At 31.8% G+C, this 23713-nt stretch overlaps 1 protein-coding gene and 1 non-coding gene across 5 annotated transcripts in view; both read left to right on the top strand.

The window, feature by feature from the left end:
- LOC115885808 (protein yippee-like 2) overlaps positions 1-23713 on the top strand; it is a 417160-nt gene that overhangs the window by 367177 nt on the left and 26270 nt on the right. For 3 of the 4 annotated variants that reach the window (XM_030904833.1, XM_030904830.1, XM_030904831.1), the window contains one exon: positions 21533-21710. In XM_030904833.1, the coding sequence (XP_030760693.1) occupies positions 21609-21710 (102 nt within the window). In that variant the 5' untranslated portion in view covers positions 21533-21608. Of the gene's footprint in view, positions 1-5344; positions 5363-21532; positions 21711-23713 lie in introns of those variants that run through there. The other variant, XM_030904832.1, reaches the window with a different exon arrangement.
- Trnav-aac lies at positions 4117-4189 on the top strand. Its single transcript has one exon. It is a non-coding gene; the product is annotated as a tRNA-Val (tRNA).

The following is a 23713-nucleotide window of genomic DNA, read 5'->3' as shown; positions in this document are numbered from 1 at the left end:
GCATTTGCCGTTGTTTCTTAGCTTATGTCTATGAGTAGACAGTGTCTTGTTAAATACCTCGTGAAAATCCGAAGATTGCTCTTACTTAAAGGATTAATCTTTGATTTTTCTCGTTCGTACGTCCTGAGAAATTTCTTCGGGCGTCTTAGACCGTTAGAGGTACACCAATTCACATCAAAATCTAATAGACAATTTCTTCCACCAGTTTTGTTTCGTTTTTTAAAAAATACATGCAATAAAGAAGTTAATGATATAAGTATTTCTTAAAGTAGGTAGCGTTGTTGGGAAAGCTGCTTCGGTAAAAATAGGTTCGCATCTTTTATTTATTTCCCCATCGTAAATGGGCTATAAACTGTATCGACTATGCAATTCGATGAAATAGACGACTGACACGCTACCCAAGACCTGCCGTCGAACGGTTACCGTTTAGCTTACCTACATGAAATTTTATATAAACTTTGGGTATCTGCCAATATAAAGATCTAATTTTACGTTGTCCGAGGAAAGAAATACGACTTTCAATTAAAAACAAACTGTTTCGTAAATAATATCGAGTTTGGGGAAGTAGCGCCTTCTAGTTGGTCGATATCCAATATCGACCATCGGTATTGTAGTCATTTTAACTTCTTACTTTCTAGATTTCGATCCACTGGGCTCATTTGCGCGAACTCTCTTTCGTCCTCTCTTGTATAGAGAGACTGTATCCAACCAGTGCTTTAGGGTATATACAGGGTGCTCCGAACTGTACTCCGGAAACGTCGGCAACATATTCTGCAGATAAAAATAATTAAAAAAGTTCCTATAAAAGTATGTCCTAAAATGCTTAGTTTCGGAGATACAGATATAGGAGATATTTGGATGAAAATTGGTGTCTGGGAGTTTTTTGACATGAGAAATTTTATTTTGGTGTCAATATGACTCCTACTTGTAGATGACGCCACCTGCATATGTTTTAACTGGTTTGAAGAGTAATAACTTTTCGTCCGTACCTGTATAAAACTACTGAGTAAAAAATATACATTTACAACGTTTTTTACGTAAAAAAGGGCTTCTGGTAAAAATCGCTACCAGTAATGGTTTGCGAGATATTTGGAACAGAAATTATCAATACCTGTCATCAGTATCTCGGAAATTAAACATGTTCGGTCGGAAATTAAACATGTTGACTAAATAGTTATTAGACTGAAATCATAAATTTTAAATGTTTGTAAAATCGGTATTTTTGGGGCTTACTCAACCGGGTCTCACAATGCAAATTCACCTCAAATATCCATTTAGTTGGTCATTGGCAAGCACTCTCTCATTGTACATGAAAATAACAAAACAAACATTTACTGATCTGGATAAAATTGATAGTTAAATAGTAAGACTCACCCGGGGGTACTCCGCCCCCTAGCCACTGACATCACTGACATTCTATTCAATATATCCCATTCCATATCTTCCATCTAATTCAAATATTATTCGGATCTATTGGTTAAAAATCTTCAACAACTAGCTAGTCACCTGAAATAGTATAGGGCTTCCCCGGACGCAATTCTGCCGCTAAACAGATTCGCATCCCAATCGAATAAGCTATTTGGGTGGCTCACCATCCCAACGCCGCATCGTCAATCGAGAAGACATTATGGAGACCTCAAACTCTCAAGACCAACTCGAAGGCAAGACGTCACAGAGGTTTTCTTACCGTGGTCAAACGACCCCGTTGGCTTACAGTCAAACGACTTGCAACTATATTAGTCAAAAGACTCGCAACCTCCATTTGTCAGCTCTCTGACAAAACACAACGCTACACAGCCGGCCGGCCTATCAACAACTGACTGACCTGCCGCCTGCCGACCTAAGCCTCCTCTTACATCACAATTTTACCTGATCACAAATATTTACATCGCTTGCCAATGAATCATACTGTTTTCTCTAATCGACTTTCAAATAGAGTGTTTTAGCATTACCAAATAAATAAATAGAGAGTTTTCGAAGGAATGCATATTGTTTATTAGACTTAGAATAGTGAATAAATAAAAGCATTATTATGACGAACTTATTTTCCAAGTTTTACATGTTTTTGTGCCAAAAGTTTAACAGAAACTGTTTTATCATCATTTTTTTCGAAGAAAAATTTATGATTAATTTAAAAAACCATAAAAAGTTCCCAAATTTATTATTTCAGTCAAATAACTATTTACTCATCTTTTATTAGCCGACCATACAACAGTTATGGCAGGCTATTAAGATCGGCAAAAAAAAGTTTTTTTTAATTTCACTCAAAATGAGTTATTTGGGTCATAAATGACCTGAATACAAAATATTTTCATGGTGTCTGTCTGTCTCTCCGTCTGTCCGTCTGTAACTCGATAACTCAAAAACCGCTAAACCGATTTTAACCAAATTTGGCACAAAAATACTGTGGCACACGAGAATCTGGCGATTAGTTTTTGGTGGTGATGGGGGGTGGGTAAGGAGGTATGGAAGGGAGTTAAAAATTTTAAAAAATCGTAACTCCAAAATTACAGTAGCTAGGGAAACGCGGTTTTCAATTTAAGATTAGGAATAATATTTGCAACAAAATTTGTAATAACATCAAAATCAGTCGCAGTTTTTGAGATAAAAAAATTGGAAAAATTCCTTTACTTTGAAACTAAAAGAACTGCCTACCAACTTTTTATTAACATATTTTAGTATCGGCGGCTATACGTGCCTCCCGGCGCCAATTTTTTTTTTGTTAATGATGCATGTATTGACTATTTCCATTCTAAATTTCTTGAGAACGGTTGCTCGTAGTGATTTTTACCAAGGGACATTTTTTATGTAAAAAATCACGGAAATGTACATTTTTTCACTCAGTAGTTTGATACAGGTATGGACGAAAAATTATTATTCTTCAAAACAGTTAAAACAGACATAAATTTTCATCAAAATAGTGACGTTACTTCAGTAATTACCTACTTGGAAATAAAAATGAAACTTCTACACCCTGTAGATATCTCCTAAACTAAGCATTTTAGGACATGCATTTATACGAACTTTTTTAATTATTTTTATCTGCAGAATAAAACCAAACCTATTAACTATATTTTTGACATAATTTGCTGCTACTTGGCACTATTGCAAACTGAGTTGGGGAAGAATAATAACTTAACTAATACAACAATAATTATTGTGTATCATGTTTAAAAAAATCTAAGTGCAATGTTGTAGTTCTTTCTTTTTATATGATTTTTCAGTGTATATGTTACGATTAAGGTCCGATATTCGGTTAATATCGACATTACCTGGTTAATCTCGAGAATATCATACAAAAAAAAACAAAAACAAAACCAAACCCAAACATTAACCTGTTAATGTCGACATTAACCGGACATCGGACTTTAACTCTAACATATACATATAGAAATGAAATTGAATATACAATATCTACATACATTTGCACAGCATTACGGATAGGTTCCTGATTTCAAACACTAACAACAAATCAATAGGGAAGAATTTACCAAACGTGCATATAAGGCGAAGAAATACGCAAAAAATATTCACCAGGGCCCATTTTCAGAATTCCACCCGGGCCCCTCTGCCCCAGTCCTACCCTGGACATACATGTAAATGCTATTATTGACTTTACACCAATATTGGCTTTTGTAAACCAAAATACCTATATTGGGGTAAACCCAATAAATCATCAATCATTTTATCGTTAATAGACATACGTGTGATATATTTAGGTCGGATAGCCAGAGGCCGATTGAATAACAGGAATCTCTGTAGCAATAGTCAGTCAATATAAAAGGAAAATGATAATATATTATTCAAAACCTTTCTTAGCTAAATTGTCTCATGAATATACAGCGCATATAGTCTACTATACGCAATAAGAACAAGGATATATTCACAAATCACAAATATTTGTATTTCTTTTAGTAAAAGAAAATTTAGTTTTTTATCTCCATTATTTCAATAGATACGCACATTATTATATGCTCTGTTTCTTAACAGGTAGTGAAAGTAATACTATTGTAGCTGTTCGTTGGATATATAATTGAATATATAACATGGTATTGATGCGGGTTAAAAATACTTTTTAGTTTGGCAGTGAACTGGGTTATTGAGATGTTTAAGCAGGTTTCCGTGGTGTAGTGGTTATCACATCCGCCTAACACGCGGAAGGTCCCCGGTTCGATCCCGGGCGGAAACATTACTTTTTTACTTATAATGAAAGGGGGGGGGGATATATAAAGGATTCTCTTCTTCTCATGTTAATGAAGTCGATTTTTTAAGAAATTAATTGAAACTTTATTGATTCAAAGTTAAGAGCAAAAAAATAAACTCTGATAAGTTTCTTCAGAATTAGGTACTATTATTTATTTTTATTTACTATTGATTTATTAGTAAATTAATATGTGTATTATAATTATTTTCGGAGTTCGTGAAAATTTGTGAAAATGATCTAAAACTAACTTCGAAGTTTTCGGCTTGATCATTATGACGTGCAAAAGAAGTTGATGGTATTCGTTGGTTGATGGCGTTCGTCACGGCTTTGAATTTTTACTCCCAACGTGCGTAAAGAATTCCACTTCAAAAACACCTTATCCGATGAGGATTGTCATCGGAAAGTGCCTTGAAAAACGCATATTTTCGTTCATGCATATTTTCATCAATAGGTTTGTAGTTTGTGAATAATGGTCTAGGTAAAGCATCTAAAGTCCAATTCGCGAACTTAGGAACTTTCGTCATCATTTTCGGCGCCATATTGGTTTTCACGTATTTCCTGAGTTGATCCATAGATGTCTTTGAATAAGAAGACTAAGGAAGGAGCATAATGCTATCCATGTATTCATGCATGGTGGGCGGAAAAGCCACCATAAAAGCTCTCTAGGGTGGGGATCCTTGACAGTTCTGTTTGACGATTCATTTGACACATCTGAATTTGATTTGAAATTTTGTGGATTTGTCAGTCTTTACGGAGCTTATTTTATGTTATTTATTATTTATTCTACTACTGATAGTTGTATAAAGGTAGTAAATCTAGATAGAAATTGTGGCAGAACTTAAATTAACAGTGACACTATCGCGATTTATCGAAAAAGACTCTAAAATAGTTGGTTGTGTAGCGTGCGGTAGATCTCGGCAAAATTGAGTGAAATAATGGAACAACTTTTTCGCTAGTAAGTTGCTATATAATATACATACGTGTAGTAAACCGATCATTTATGAAATTCACTTAAATTAACTAAATTATATATTTTTCTTGCATTTTTAGCTTTTATTTATTACTTGTCAAAGATTAGATGTCAAAGAATTTAGATACGTTAATTTGACATAGAAGGACTACGATGCTCGAATAATCAAGATTGATCTTCCTTACCAGGTAAGTCAATCAATCTTATAATTATAACTTATCTATTTTTATTAGAATTATATATTTTTTTAACAATTTTAATAACTACCAACATTTATTCACAACGTAAAATAAAATAACAAATTATTGAGTCTACCCCACGTCTACCCTACATCATAGTTTTATATTTTTTAAATAAAATTAGAACGACACTGATAAACCGGAATTTAAGTCGGCCATATTTGAGGCCCATCGCGGTGTACCTAAGATTTTTGATATGCTCCTTCCTTAGTCTTCTTATTCAAAGATAGATGTCAACATTTGAGATGCTATCGCTATTAGTAGAGAGCAATTGTATTTATGTTAGCGTTACACCGTTAACGTTAAATTTGGCTTTTGCACTATATCTACAATGTAAGATGTAAATATTTAGTTTATAAATTAAAAAAATATTATAAATTTTATGAAAAGAACTAGGTAATTACCAAGAACTATATATTTTTGTTTGCAAAAAAAGTATTTGTCGCTAGAAAACAACATTTTATAATATACGGACCAAAAACTATAAAAGCGTTAGTTTTAAAAAGAACTAAACCCTAACTCTCATCTTTAAGACAAATTTATTCTGAAAATGGTTTCTAGAACCACACAGCTTATCAAAGAAAAGTATTAATAAAATAGTTAATAATAATAGAAATGATTAAAAATCATGTTTATCATTGTTCTTTACAAACAATCATTCTACTAAAAAATGATTCTATGTCTAAAAATTAGATTCTACTAAAATTTGAAACACTACATATTAAAATTATGTTTACTGTATTTAGATTAAGTGTAGTGAAGATAAAAGCTAAGATCAAAAAATAGATGTGTTAGCAATATAACATAATGTCAGCCAGATATTCGGGATGTGCAAAAAAACTCTTGGAAATGGGAGAAAACAGAATATAGAATTATATATTTCTGAAAAAACTCCCAAATGTACAATAAGTACAAAAAAATACAACAGACAATACAAGAATATGACTCATAATACATAACATAATATATACAGTACAAAAATACACCACTAGGATACAGGGTGTATCAACGAAAAAGTCCATTATCTCGTTTGTTTCGAGACTTACAAAAAAAATTAAATTGAATAATTTTAGAGAATGATCATAGTCTAAGATCGGGTGCAGGATTATTACGTTCATCATGTAGTTAATCAAATCCTAATATTTACATATATTTATGAATAAGTGAATACACTTTTAACAGGGTGCCAATGAAAAAGTGGCCGCAAATAGGGGTTACCACGGTTCAAAGTCATTCCTACTACTTTATACGAGTCCGGCAACAGTGAGTCGTGCATCTGTTGCTCCTATAATAAAAAAACTTAGGAATTTTGTATGAGTGCAAACTGAAAGTATATATTAGGATGTATTTGTCGAAAATAATTTAACTTCTACGGGGTGGCTGGGTGGCTCAAAAAGTCAGCGAATCGGGATTATTTTTTAAAATGGAACACCATGTATATTATTCCATTTTTGGCTTCCTTTCTGATCACTTTACATAATCCTAAGATATTATTAAATATGTTTTGTTAGTTTCAGAATAATTACTACATAAATAAAAAAAAAATTCAGCCTTTCTTATTTTTTTTAAATACAAGAAATGTCCTGAAATCGAAACTATATTAGCTGTTTACTATATTTATTCTTTATTTAATTTGCTATAAGTATCGTAATCTTTAATCATACAGGGTGTTAAAAATTCTATGGCAAACTTTCTAAAATATAAAACAGTTTTTCTTTGCTTTATTTTAAATGGAACCGCTAAAGATTTTTAAATACTTTAAATACAAAAAATGTTCATTTTTAATTTTTCATCAACAGCACATAATATACAGAGTGTTCCATTAAAAAAAGGAAGAACAACTATTTTATATATTAGAAAGTTTAGCATAGGATTTTGAACACCCTGTATGGTTTAAGATTACGATATTTATAGCAAAGTAGTACAGACCAACTATAGTAAATACCTAGTATAGTTTTCATTTCAGGACATTTCTTGTATTTTTAAAAAAGTATTTACGGGAAACTATCGGAGCCGTTAAAATTTAACGACAACTTGGACAGTCGGCGTTCCGTATTGTTCAATTTCGGCGGGTAATACAAATACGATGTTTGTCCTTTTCTATTCGTGCTTATCGGACAAGGACGTAAATATTTTATCTGTAATAATAGTGATCAGCATGTGATCAGTAGGATAAAAAGAAAAAATAATCGTACGATGTAATCAATATAATGGACTTACGTTTTTGACACAAAATTTCCATTTTATGTGATAAACATGGATAAGAGAGAGAATGACAATCTGTGACGAAAGTTCCAAAGTTCGCGAATTGAGGTATAGGCAGAAGTCATTGATATCAAAATCAAATTTCTCATGTCAACAAACTCCCAGGCACTAATATTCATCCAAATACTGACGTCACTTCAGAAATTATTTGGATAAAATCGAAATAAAAATGAAATTTCTACACCCTGTATCTCCGAAACTAAGCATTTTAGGACATATATTTATACGAACTTTTTTACTTGTTTTTATCTGCAGAATATGCTGCCGAAGTTTCCGGAATACGGTTCGGACCATCCTGTAGAGCTGTAAATAATTACAACATTACAATTTATTACCTATACTTATTCATGGGTATAGTTCAAGGTAATCATTATCTTGTTAATTGGACATTAAAAATCAAATTCTAGCTGCTTAGTTGAAAGTAAAGAAAGTAAAAGTCCGATTATTAGAATGAATGTAATATTTTATAATAGGAATTTGTTAGCTGAATGTTAATGTATCATGAAAATTTTAAAAAGTAACAAATATACATGATGAAAAATATATATGATTTTACGTGCAGCAATTGAGGATCTCCAATGTGAGACCAATTCTTAGTTCAAATAATAAAACATCAGCACATGTACACAAACAAGAATGAACCTGAAATCATTTGAATTTATTAAATGAATGAATTACTTTTTAAATAATTGATTTAAGAATGGGCTCTTTCACTATATTTTGGAATTAGCATAATTGAATAAAGCAATTAATTTCTCAGAATAAAAATCCATTTAAAGCTCAGAATAAAAATCCGCACTTTATTTTTAATACGTCACACCTGGCATGTTGAAAAGCGGCAACACGGCCGGGCCATCTTGCTGACACACCACCACCTCCACACAAGGCCATTGAACCTTTTCCAATATGGCGGAGATAGAAGTGCTTTATTTGGCGCGTATTTTAAAACCTGTTTTATTTCCAAATAGACATTTTTCACACAAATGTCGGGTTAGATTACGTAATATTTTACTAATTTTTTATATATACAGGGAGTCTAAAGCTCTCCACATAGGTATGGAATTTTTTGTATTATTACTTTTATGAAAACATCAGTTAGTTACTTTTTATAAAAAGGTATATTTTCTCGGAAAATAAGTAGGTAGTGTACTAGTGTGTAAATATTCAAATTTGAGGTAGCATATATAGGGTGTTCAGAATCATCGGAAAAAGAAATAACCAGAAATATATGACAGAAAATAGCAATATAAACTAAATATTCAATTGCAAACACTTACCTACCATAGCTTAGAATTTACTGCACGTTTGATAAATATATACTATTATGGACAGTATAGGAAGTTACTTGTCTTAGTAAAAGCCTTGGTAAATGCTCTTGGAATTATAAACTACACTGGCTTGGGTCAAAAAATATGGAATATTTTTCTTATGTTTAGCACTATTACACAAATGGGAATAAATTTAAACTATAATAGGTGAGGATAACTAAATAATATAATATGTGTTTCAAGATTTTATATAGAAAAAAAAACTAAATACCTTTTTATAAGGTCATTCCTTTTTTTTGCATAGTTCTTCAATAAAATATTGGATATTCTGAACAAGATGGATTTAATAATAAATTCTGACGTATGTGAGGGGCAATTGTGACTTAAAAAAAGACTTACATCCAGGCAGGCCATTTATATTTTCAAATGTGAATGTTGTCAATATCTTTCTGTGATCTTTTTGATGTAAAAAGCTTGATTATTCTTCCAATATTTTACTTATAGTGAGGTAAGTGTAAGCAGTAGCCATAACTACATCCTCACTAGGGTAACAGGGGCTTTGGCCTTTGGCCTTTTTGAGGCATATTTAATGCACTTCTTAACCGAGAACTACTAGTAGGAGTGAAATTATCTCTTTTAATAGCTGTCAACCATTTTTTACGAAGCTCGTCATTTTTGGGAAATATAAAAGCAGAAACCTTGTGACCCCCTCTATAATTCTCGTGACAATTTGGAACAGAGCATGTAAAAGGTATGCTACAATAAAATGTTAATACCTATCTTTTGATTATTATAAGTAACCATTATAAAGTACTATGCAGACTGGCGGTGAAGGCTTTTTACTCATTTAGGTGTAATATCTTGATAAATACTTCTAGTTCTTACCTTAAAATAATTAATAATAGAGGATTACGACAAGCACAAAAGTTTGAAGTTCCCTATGTGGAATGTCTGGTTTGGATTTTTATTACACTGTTATTTTATCACAATTTTCTGATCACACCATGCACTGAACACTAAGAACTAAACAAACGTGTTGCAGAATCACAACAAACTAGAGATAATTAATTATTTCTGGTATGCAATCGGAACGAGAAACCACTACCGGCTTTTCAGGTTAAAGGTAAACAATTTAATAATGCGCTGCCTTCGCCGCCATATTTGCCTTGCCCATATCATGTTGATTGGCCTTAAGTTGAGGTGGTGCTGGTCAAATCAAATCGCAATGTTGCCAGTTGTTGGCTGGCGCACGAGCACGGTTCTGCAATGTGATTGGGCGTATTTTTCATACGTCATCAATTGGCGCTTTAAATTTATTTCAAATTAAAGCAATTTTGAGGACCTATAAAAAATTATTCAATGTCATGGAACTGTTTTTTTTTGGATAAATATACTGAAAATAGTCTTCTATTTCAGATTTTGTCCTTGAATTGGGTATTTTATTTTTTGTGAAAGAGCCCATTATAAAAAAGCTAGATACCTAGATTACGTTTTTTATCGAAGTGTTTCAATAAAAATCGAAAATGTGCTAAAAATACAAATGAATAATAAATGTTAAATAATAATAATAATAAGAAACTTACACAAAGAAATGAGATAAATTATTGAGAAAAAATATCAACGAATCTAAATTACCTATTTCATATTTTTTATATAACATTTTAAATTAATTAATTAAATTCTCATAATGTTAGATATTATAAATCGTAAATACAAATACCATAAAATATTTCTTTAATACTATAAAATTAAATTTATGTTACTTTTACATTACAATATTGTGCTAACTAACATTACGAACCTATTGAATTATGGGGAAAATAGAATCATTATTCAACTCCATTTTTATGCTGTAATAATGAACTATTTTATAATCTTGTTGTGTTAAGGATTTTTCGGTGAAGTTGCTGAATAGCATGCAAAATTCATTAAAATGTGGAAAAAAATAAAAGTTCCTTTAATCCCATTTTTCATAATGGAAAAGAGTAATCCAACCTGTACCGAATGTTTTTATTGTGTTTATTTAGGTATAGCTACATTTTAGCTGAAAGTTTCTAAAACACTAACAGTAGATTAGATTTTTAAAATTTAAATTTTTTAAACAATTTTCTACCTCTATCTTTCAAGCAAAATTTTGATGAATAAAAAAATTATAAAATATCGTTTACAACTTTGATTTACAAGACATAAGACGAGCTTTTTAGCACAATAAAGTGTTTTTTTTATTATTTTTTTTGATTTACAAGACACAAGACGTGAGCTTTTTATCACAATAAAGTGTCTTTTTTTAGTTTTTTAAAGTACTTCTTTTAATTTTAGTGTCGAATCTTCTAATTAAATTTTATTTGGATTTTGGGTCATCTCAACTGGTAATTTTATAGGATTAGGATAGTGTTCATATTTTTTAAGTTACTTAAAGGTGCGTATTCATTATCCGAACGAACGAACGAACGAACGAACGAATGTTCGCTAGTGGTATGGACGGGGACCGTACGATAGAACCGCACCAAAGACCGCACGAGAAGACCGGAGGCATTTGTTGGCGAACGCCTTTGATGTACCGACTCGAAACGGATGGTCGAGCGAACGAACGCACGAACGGCCGCATGCGTTCGGTCCCCGTCTAAATATACCGCACTTTCATTCGTTCGTTCGTTCGTTCGTTCGTTCGTTCGTTCGTTCGTTCGTTCGTTCGTTCATTCGTTCGGATAATGAATACGCACCTTAATATACCTATAGTACATTTCTATTGCAGTTTTAGATATATAAAATAGGCAACTAATTAGCATTGATAGTGTATACCTGGTAGACTATAAAATGTGAATATTTTTGGTATGAGTTCTGAATCAATAAATCATTAACGATGATAACCCTGAAAAAAATGTGGCGGATTCATCTCTCCAAAAAAGTCCTATATGGAAATTTATCTCTACCGCCCGTGCAAGAAAATCTACAAAATAAAATAGTTATTTTTTTGTAAATACTGGTGCGTTAATTCAACGGAGACTAATTGTCAGCAGTGGTCTACCAATAAACAAATTTGGTCTACCAATAAACAAAACGAACAAAAAAATTCTTAACATTTCGGAAAGTTTATCTCTTTTCGTCGTCGGAAGCAAAAAAAATACAAAGAACAAAGAACAAAACTATTTAAAATATTTAAATGCAACTATTTGAGAACACTTTAGTTCTTTTTTTAAACAGATACGTCTATACAGAAACCGTTCTGTTAAAATGACATTATATCAAGTTCTTCAAAATTAACAATTACTACGTGATAACAATTACTTAATAAGGTAAAACCCAAAAGCTTCAAACTTTCTGTATGATTATTTTTAATTTGTTTGTAATTTTTACGTATGTTATGTTTATTTATGTTATGTTCTTTAAAATCAAAGAAACTATTGCCATACATCACTAATCTCTACAGATGCATGAGCATTTATTTTTGTTAGATTATATCTCGGACTTATAAAAAAGGCTGCGGGTTTGGTTGTGAACGAAAATCTTCGATTTCGACAAGCTGCTAGAAGTTTGGACCTCTGTCATATAACACATTTCCGTTATTTAAATAAAATACAAACAAATACAAATTTTTTAAGACTACATAGGTGAATATACCTTCGATTTATTATGTGCATTTTGATGATAAATGTCTAGGCTATCTAAAGATAATAAGTACACTTTGCAAAATTTCTCGTTCTATTTTTGAAAAATAAATTTCTAAAAACTGTTACAACTGTACCCGCTCTCCCCTATATACATATATGACATATAAATTTTTGAGTAAACAGGGGCGCAAGTAAATGATAAGATAAACATATTTTTTTTAATTCTGAGTCATTCTAAAGCACAATGGATAAGTTTTAACACTATTACGGCCATTAATTTTGAGTTTCATATTTTGACATTTTCAGTGGGGGAGGGGCGCGGTCAAACTCAATTTTTTTGTCAAAACCAAAAAAGCAATTTAAGTTTTAATCAAAACTACACACTTTTAAAAGTATGACAAGATAAAAATCCATAATTTTTTTTTTCGCCCCGGCCTATTGAGTATCTACTATTTATTATCGAAACTTATCGACTACTTATTATCGAAAAGTGCTATAGTCTGTCCAACGAGAAGATCCTTGACAGTGATAGATGTGTCTGTCATTTTTTTTTCAAAGTAGTTTATTTTATTTTACAAAGAAATAAGTTGGTACAACTGGAACGCATAGCAGGAAATTAATATATTTAAAATTTGACTGACAAGTGATTACTTCAAAATATTGTGAAAAAAAACTGTATAAAACTGAAAAAATGTAATCGAGTTATTTTATTTAATAAAAAACGGTATGTGTTATAATACAAAACAAACAAGAACAAGACACCACATACCAAAAAAATATAAAAAAGAACTATTTCTTACTTTCAAGCTTTATGAAACTTTGAAACCCGCATTTACGATTATATTTATCAATATAACTTATGTACAAATACAAATTTGTAATATTCTACAGGAATAAATAAAACAACATAAATAAAGCAAACTATTTTATTAATAATAACATTTACCAAATTTTATACCTTAAAGGTTGATTACTTAACTTTAATCTTAATTTTTTTAAACCAGTACCTTTTGATATTATTTTTCTGCAGTACTAAAATCCATTATTTACCTATCGTGTGATGTCGATATTTTACAGCTACTCCACTTTTTAGTATGTGTTTAGTAGGTTCCTTCTACCATATTCGAGATGCACTTATCTACGACGAGATGGTATACGAACTTTATTAATGGTAACTTTATTGGTGTATAAGACTTTCTGCCTGGGCAGCGAGTATGAACCATAAACTGTGCTCTGGGTCTACAGTTAATTTTCACTTGATTTTTCCTCCACTTGACTTCAAAAGACACAAAACACACGTAATAACACGAATCAAAATGCATCATCTTCCAAAACGCAGGGTACTTGACAAAAGTTGACACAAAATTATAACCTACAATTTGGCAAGACTTTGACAAGCGTCAAAAATCTAAAGGCGAGTTCATACGCATCGGCATCCGTTTGTCGTTCATCGTTCCGTCAAACCAATAAAATTGAAATACGATCTGCCATTTTTGAAATAAACCAATAAAACTGGTTAAAAACAACAAGAGACGACGTATGACGGATTTATATTTAAACCCATCCATAGTTAACTTAAAAATTATTAGAAACTTTTTGTAGTAAAATAAATAGATTGGTATGGGACGTCATCTGCTTTTCTTCTGTCATCGTCTGTCGAAATCTTACCTGAGAAAAAAAAACAGAGTATAGTAGCCGATAGATAACCGAAAATGATGGGTAGTAGTGAAACATAAAAATCGGGAGTTATTTTATGTTTTAATTGGATTCAGGACATCATTTTACATAAGAATCTGCAGGAACTGTACCAGAGCAGAGCTTGTGATTTTTTTTTGCAAACCAGTGTTATTTCCGGCAATTCTAAATTAGACATAAATTTGATAGAATTCCCTGAAATTTTCTAAGCAAAACTCCCAACGAACTCTCACATATTGCTAGCCGAAAACTCCACTTTAATTTGCAAAATAATACTAGATTGGGGGCGTCGTCATCTCTAACGAAGCCCTATCATCGTCCGCATGAGTTAAGTGCCTTTGTGCCATTAATTATTTGTTTTCAGGCGCTTCATTAAAATTCATTAACCTCGACCTTCGCGTCTCAGTTCAAGAAACGAAAATTAATGCAACATTAATCCCGTGCATTAGTTGTTGCTGCTGCTATTGCTGTTGCTGTTGTTCCCGTCGGTTGTTTACGACCAATTACTAGCGGCAACTCGTGCTATTTCCAACAGTTATTTGATAAAATATCCTTGCATATCATTATAAAATATAAATAACTTTAATGCAATATTCTCAGTGGCGGTCTGAGTAGGAAGGAATCACAGAGGTCTTCCTTAGTTAGGGTTGCCAACTTTCGTAATAAAAAATAGAGGACGAGAGGGTAAAAAAGAGGCGCAGGCGAAACATTTTTGAAATATCGCCCAAATGTCTAGAGTTTACCAAAAATTTATGTTAACGGTATGCGATTGATGGTCTTTCTTACTTTCTTAAAAATATTTATACACAAAACTTGTTAAAATAAAACAAACCATTTTCCACAAAACTTTTTTTAAACATAAGCTAAGAGTAAATAAACATAAAATAGTTAAACATGTTTATCGCTTCCACAATTCTTCCACATTCTTCTTCATTTTCTTTTCTGTACAATAGAGTGGAAGTAGCGAAAGACACAGATTAACAATTTTTTTAGAGCAGTGTGGCGATAGATGAATATTTTTTAGATTTTGAGTTTGGTGTGTAAAAAAGAGGACTTTTTCAATACGCGAGAGAAAAGAGAACAGTGAGATCAAAAAGAGGACTGTCCTCTGGAATAGAGGACGGTTGGCAACCCTATCCTTAGTCCATCATTAATTATTAGAAATAATATAAAAGCCATATTAAAAAAACTTGACAATAAATTATACCTACATATAGTTCATACCAAATAAACTTTTCGTGATTGACCAGCACAGCGTTACCCACTTTTACACTTTTTCTTTTAATCAAAATATTTTGGGAAACACAAATACATTAATTATAAATATATAAATAGCTCGATAAATAGTTATTATTTACATCAACAAAACTCACCTTCTTAACAGCACTTAGAAGACATAAAGACATAAAGGGCCATTATTACCATTTTCCCGTTCAAAATATTCTAATAAAGTTGCGATGAGTTTTTTACGGCTATTAAGCTATCTTGTACACTTCACTTCGCACTAAAAGAGGTTCTAAAAAAGCAATGTTCAACTACAGGGTCTTCTAGTAAACATTTTTAAGCTTAAAGTATCGCAATACAATTTATTTAATCCAAAAACTCGTAAGTTAAAATGACATTATATGAAGTCAAACTTTAATTTAACAATTACTACGTGATATCAATTCGTTAATGAGGTAAAATCAGAAAGCTTTAAACTTTCTGTATACATGGTGAGTTTTCTATGATGTTCTCTATGGGTATCTCGGAAACTACTGGAGATAGAGAGTCGGTTAAATGGGGAAAGAATTACAGTTTTGTGGGGTCATAAATATGCGCCTTTCTGATTTTTGAAAAAGTTCATGTCTTACTAGATATTTCGAAAAAAACTAATTTCGGCTATTTTAAAAATTGTCCCTAATTCCATTATAATAGAGAAAAAGTTTTCAGATAAAAGTTGTAGATAATCACATCCTTAATGACGTTGCGTCCTCCGTTTTTTTTTATAAAACCTGTCATTTTTGATATGACACAAACATGTTTTTTTTAAATGAAAACCATAGTTAGCCATGACTTAGTAAAAAGCCCCATGTTTTAAGCTTTTTATCGATATAAGCTATAATATGTTTTTTTTTTTCAAAAATTACTGCGTTATATAGCCTATTCTTGCCATTTTTAAACAATTTCACTTAGTTAGCCGTGGAAACAAGTTCAATCGTCGTTTCTCTCAGAAATGTGAAACTGTCACATCCAAACTTTGTAAATTAAAATAAACAAAAATTGTAAATATGAATTTTTCAAATGAAGAAAAGCGTGTAGGATTATTGGTCCTAGTTTTCTTGGCCATACATTTTTGAGGATATACGTTGACCGGTGAACGTTACTTACGTTTTTTAGAGAACGATTTTCAAGACATGTTAGAATCATCACGCAATGTTACAATCATCAATAGAGTGGTTCAAACATGACTTTTATTATGACCCTCTCCCATAATGAAAGAAATGTCAAATATTATTTATATCATAATTATGCAAACTCAGGGATAGGAAGGGGTCGATCACCTGAAATATCCATTTTAGATTTTTTTTATGCGGTATGGTTAAAAACAAGGTTTACAAAAGAACTTATGAATTAAGAGAGGCACTATAACTCAGTAATTTTTCTGAGAAAAAAACATATAGGTTTTTTCAAAATATCTAGTAAGCCATGAACTTTTTCAAAAATCTGAAAGGCGCATATTTATGATCCCACAAAACTGTAATTCTTTCCCCATTTAACCGACTCTCTACCTCCATCAGTAGTTTCCAAGATTGCCATAGAGAACATCGTAGAAAACTCACCTTGTATTAGTGTACTATGTAAGACCATTATTATTGTTTGTTAGTTTTTAATTTTTACTTCAGTTATGTTAAGAACTGTGTAATAGAAACAAAACTTTTATATGTTTATGTTATAAGAAACATATCATAAATAAACATAACAGTATATCCCGGATTGTCATTACAAGAGGAAAAACTTTTTTATTATTAATATTCTCAGAAAAATGCGTTTTTCATAAAAAATTTTGGCTTGTTTTAAAATGGTTAATCCCGTTTATATTGTTCCAAATTTTCATACCGTTGTAGAGAAAATTAAAAAAAAATATGAAAATATAGTTGAATCTGAAAGTCCTAAAAAATAACTTTTTTTGTATTTAGAGCATTTCAAAATTTTTAATGGGTTCGCAGCAGATACTCGCGGTATTATTTCATATGGCTCTTTCAACGGTAAAATATAGAGAAAAATCATTAGGTGGCTTTGATAAAAATTTACTGTGGAAAACGCCATATGAAATATAAAACCGCGAATATCTACAAAACCGAAAAAAATTTCAAATATTCTAAATACAAAAAAGTTCATTTTTTAATTCTCCGTCTATTAAACAAATCATATTCAGGGCTGTTCCATTTAAAAGACGGTGAAAAATTATTTTATATTTTAGAAAGTTTGGCGTAGAATTTTGAACACCCTGTATAATGTAAGATTCTGATATTTATTTATGAATTTATTGAACAATACAAATAGTAGACCCTATTTGAATAAAGTACAAATAGTAGTAAAGAGAGAATTCTTGTATTTTTTATAATTTTTATAGAAGAAAGACTGAAAAATATAATTTATTTATTTATTTATTAATATCATTGAATCCTATTGAAATATATTTACACATATCTTAGGATTATGTAAAGCGATCAGAAAATAAGCCAAAAATGCTATACAGGGTGTTTTAAAAAAATAATCTCGAACCAGCAGATTAAGCAGATTACACCATTTTCTATGTTATTTCTATGTTAGTTTTTATTAAATTCTGTGATTATTAGTTATGGAATACTATCACCTTCTTACTTGTTATTGCCACTTACGGCGTTGTAAGATTGTACAACAATAAATAAAGAACCCATAATAACGCTTAGAATAATCTCCATAATGGACTAGTTTTTGCCAATATGTAATAAGTAAAATAAGCCATAAAACAAATAAATTAATTAATTACTAAAATATTAGTTATTAAATTAAAAATGAAACGTAAAAATCTTTAAAAAAATCATATAATAAATATATTGTTTGTAACTTTTAAATTAAGATTCATCTCATAAATCCATCACAATCTGGCAGCGCTGTCGCCATCGCTTGTCACTCAAAGTTGATCACGTGCATCGGTAATTGTTTTGCGATTACCATATGTTAATAATAATAATTATGATATTTGAATATATTTTCGCTGCCTCGCGAGCCGCTACTGGCAATTACTACTGCACCGGTTAAAGACCTGTTTGGAAACTCGTTCGCCAGACTGAAAGATAGCAATAAAATATAAAATACACATAATAAAGATAAAAAGCGCATAAACATAAAGATTTGAGCGGTGCAGAGCGATATTTTATTGAAGCTCGTAAAGTATCCGGTTATCTGACATTAGTCGCTCGCGGGCAAATATTCATTCGACTTTGTTTTACCACTGCATTAATTATTTTAGTTTAGTTTTATTTTAGACCATTTTCCATACATTGTTAGGAAACGAGTTACTTTTTACAATATCTCTAAACATTGTTATTAAACTATGTCGTTGTTGCTTCCTGTGATATTGCAAATTGTGTTTAGCCCACTTACTTGCAACTTCTAGTTTCATCCCTGTTCATTTTGAAGATTTTGTTATTTTCTGTTTATTTTGAAGTTAGATATATTGCGCTCAATAGTCGAATTCGAGCAATGCCCGAGAAAAATACGCAAATCTAGTTTTGAGTAGGAATATTTCCCAAACCCGAAAAATTAATTTTATTCGATTATTTTTTTTTTGCTTATAGTGTGATTTGATTGCATTGGTTTCACTCTTTTTGGTTGGATTGGTTTAGTTATTTGACGAGTTGGTTAGCGTGGTTATTTGGAGGGTGTTAATTCATTGGTTAGTTGGTTTTTCGGGTTTGGGAAATATTCCTTGCTCAAAACTAGATTTGCGTATTTTTTTCTGGCATTGCCCGAATTCGACTATTGAGCGTAACAGATACATTATTTTTTTGACACTAAAAACACAAATCTAACTCTCTAGTTTATTATATTTGACTGGTATCATTTTGATGTGATTATGTCGATTATGCCATCGACTTTTCTTCATGATAACTACTATGTGTTTAATATATAATATCATAATAATATATCTAGTTATTCAATAACATATAATTTTGAAGGTAGCTTAGCTGTCCGGCAAAGTTTTGCCGGACAAAGTTTTGCCATTGTTTGTTAGTTAACAAAATATATAAAATATGGGAAAACCCATTGATTTACTAAATTCTTAATTTAATTATTTTTATTGACAATAAAAATGTGTTTGTTGTAAACAGTTGCCCCCAATTCTTTATGCAGATTAAAAAGGAATAATAAATTATAATGATGATTTTGGCAAAGATTTGAATAATTGTGAGCACTAATAATATAATTTATCTATATCTACTAGAATTCTAAATATATTTCAGTCATGCGAAAACATTTTTGATGACAGTTTTCTTTTTCAAAGGAAACGTTTAATTTTTCAGTATGACAATAAACAACATGCAGATGGCTAGAAGAATTTAGTTATGTTACCTATTAATTTTGAACAAAAAAAATCTTACATAAAAAATATAAAATAATATAATTTATTAGTATTCAATACTTTTTATTCGCCATCTTTCCTTCAGACTGAAGAATGACTTTTTATAAGTTTTATATTTTGGTCAATACTGTTTAGATTTATATTCTTCTGATACACGTTATAACCGTTAAAATTTAAATTAAAATACATATATTTGTAAGATAATTATATTTTTTCTATATCTGTTTACTTTAGAAATAGATTAGCTTAAACAATAAAAAGTAACATAATTTGAATCATTATTCCTAATATGCTAAATTTCTTTATCTACGTGTATGTTTTTATCTACGTATATTCATTATTGGTGAAAAAGTTAGAAGTAAAATGTTCATGTTAGATAATCAAAATAAAATCATTCTAACTTTATTCCCGTATGTTAGTAAAAGGTAATTCTCTTTCTTTGCAGACTTATAACTCTAATTGGTATTATAGGTTTATATTTTTTACATTTATCAATTGAAAGTACCTTTATAAATTTCCTTTTTTTCGGTCATATTTCTTCTTTGTTTTTTTTTATTTTTGTAAAAGTGTTTATCTGTAACTATCTAATGTACCTAATATGTATTTATTATCAATCAAAAATGCCTAGAACAGCGACCGATGAAAGCGCGACGCTACGTACTTACCAGTTACAATTACTACTGTTCGTGACCTACGAAAACTCGACCCTACAAGCGCTCCAGCAGTCGTGCGACTACTGGCACTGGAGCGAGATACGTCGCGGTATAGGTCGTTACCAGTTACAGTTCCAGTTCCAGTTACATCTCTTCGCAACAGACGAAGCGGTCGCGATCGCGCGATGCTACGTACCAGTTCCATTTCCAGTTAATACTGTTCGCGACCGACGAAATCGCGATCCTAGAAGAGCGACGGCTGGGGCGAAACACAGCGCTATGCGGTTACTGCGGTTCGAGCTAACATCAAAAGCGATTATAAATAATTTATTTGCAAATTATAAATAATTTATGGTTTTGTCGTTATTAAGATCGTCGTTCTTCAGTAACATGTTCTTGATTCGTTGTGGAGCGCGACACGATCTTACAAAAAATACCGGTCCAAAATCGCGTTACTCAAATACCTAGAAGAGCGACAGGCCTAGTACACATCACTAGTTCCAACTTCTTACAGTGCCATACTCTATACAGAGCGTTGGCTACCTTTCCCATGTACTTGTGATGTGTGTCATTAGTGTTTCACAAGTACACGGGACCTAGGACCCACAGTTTATCGCCGAATCCGAACGGCACTATTTGAGAGGCTGTACAAAGCAAATTTTACTCAAGGTGGTTTGCCATTGCCTTCCTTGAGGTGGCGGCTCGCTGGTCGCTCTATTTAGATAAATCAATATTTTTATTTCAATAAATAAAGCGACCGTACTGGCTTAGTATCGAATCCAGTACTATCCCATCTCTCGCACTTCAGATCGACACGCTTCTCTACTTGCGCTACGGCCGGCCACTATTTCCAACAGTAATTTAGAAATAACAGCCAACAATATCACCCCTCCCCCCTAAATTTTTTATACCATTTTACTCTGTATTTTGCACACCTATCCAATATTTTATTTATTAATATTTGATATACTTAAGGTAATTCTAAAGAAAACTGATGTATTTTGTGTTTGTTGCAGGTGTGACGGGTCCGCATGGCCCGCGGTATCGGCCAGCCGCAGTACTCCCGCGCCCTGCGCTCCCTCCCCGCCCGCCATGGTCAAAACGTTCCAGGCCTACTTGCCACAGTGCCACCGCACGTACTCGTGCATCCACTGCCGAGCCCACCTGGCCAATCACGATGAGCTTATCTCTAAGGTGAGTCTATGGGAACTAGAAGGATTTTGTTTAAGTACGTTCTTCGCTCTTTTGGCGAAGAAGAACGGTTATTAACGTCCAGTCATTATTTTTCAACTGAACTGGGCATTCTTTTTAACTTAGTCATGACTGGAAAAGCGATTTTTGAAGTGAAACTTCTTTCCAAAAAATCCTATATGGGTATTTCGCTACTGCAAGAAAATCTACAAAATAAAATAGTTATTTTTTGTAAACACTTCTGGCGTTAATCCAAACGGAAACTACTTGTCAGAAGTTAGGTTTAGAACCAAACCAAACCCCAAACCAAAAAAATTTGCCTAACGAACAAAAAAATGCTTAACGTTTCGGGAAGTTTATCTCTTTCCGTCGTCGGAAGCAAAAAAAATACAAAGAATAAAGAAAAAAAACTATTTAAAATATTTAATTCAACTATTCGAGAAGACTTTAGTTTAGATAGAACACTTTAGTTAACAGATACGTCTACAAAAACCGTTGACAATCTGTTAAAATGACATCATATCAAGTTAAACTTCAAAATTAACAATTAGTACCTGATAACAATTACTTAAAAAGGTAAAACCAAAAAGCCCCAAACTTTCTGTATGATTATTTTTAATTTTTACGTATGCTATGTTTATTTATGTTATGTTCTTTAAAATCAAAGAAGCGATTGCCATACATTACTAACATCTACAGATGCATGAGCAATACATTTATTTTTATTAGATTGTATTAAAAAAGCCTCTTTTACTTTTCTTTTAGAGGCTATCGCGAGATACGACATTTCGTTTACATGTTAATCAGGGTGGGATGGGCTTCAGGATGACGCGCTCGACGTTTCGAACCTACGGATGCCTCTAATCTAATTATAGGTCGATTGGAACCAAACTAGGCACGTGGATAGAGGTATCCGAATGGAGTACATGTTCTGAGCAGAGAAAAAAAAATAGGGAAAATGTGTAAAAAATATAACTCATTATATTATGAGTAACGGTCTTTGAAAAAAATATATTCAAGAAAATAGTTCAGCAATCAGGTAACAAGACAATTTAGAATAAAAACCTCTCGTGAACTGGGTGGTATCTGCAACGATGTTAATAACTTGTTCCCTTAATTTTCCCCTGTCAGAGAAAGCAATCTGGGACCAGTTCGTTTCTCAAACGATTCATGTGGGACATCTTTTTAATGATCACTAAAACTGCAGTGTTCTATTGCAAACCTTTTTATATTCCTAATTGCCAACTTCTTTTCTAACCGATTTTGCTGGTGGCTTAGATGATGGACGCCTAAACATGAAGATGTAATAGGTTCCCTGAACCTTTACCGGATGCGTCTCAAAAGTGGCTTACACCTATAATTAAAAAAAAACGAGATTTGGTATGTTACTATATAACATAAATTAGGATTGATTGACGTATTCAACTGTTTTTGGTCACTTTTATCAACTTATTCGTAAAAAAATGCTTTTTCCAAATATGCTAATGAACTTTTGTTCCATTTGATTGATTTGGGCATCTTATAACGGGCCCGGACAAGACACGAAAATTATTAGACCCCCAAATCTATTTTCCAAGGCTCCTTGATTAAAAATTAGTGTTTTTATCACATCCATGGCACTCTAGATTGAAATTTAAAATACCATTTTTAAGCTAAAATATCAAAAGTTGACATATGATAAAGTGTGTTATTTTCTATCGAATAAAGTAAAAATATACGGGGGGTGCCATTTAAAAATCAAAAGTTATAGTCATTTCCGGTAAAACAGGAAGTGACCAAAAACAATTGAATACGTTAATCAATTCTAATTTATGTCATACTAACATACCAAATCTCGTTTCTTTATCTAAGAAAATAAAAAAGTTATAGGGGTGAGCCACTTTTGAGACGCACCCTGTATGCTGAGAAATTGGTTTGCCCTATCCAATGGACAGATTTGATTGTGCTAAAATCAGTATTGAAGGTAAACGGTGCAAAGCCCCCAAGTTCGCCATATACACAAAACA

Source organism: Sitophilus oryzae, unplaced genomic scaffold (assembly GCF_002938485.1).
Source record: "Sitophilus oryzae breed Bouriz unplaced genomic scaffold, Soryzae_2.0 scaffold_41_pilon_pilon, whole genome shotgun sequence".
Lineage (NCBI taxonomy): Eukaryota > Metazoa > Arthropoda > Insecta > Coleoptera > Curculionidae > Sitophilus > Sitophilus oryzae.
This window is presented reverse-complemented; position numbering and strand designations above follow the sequence as displayed.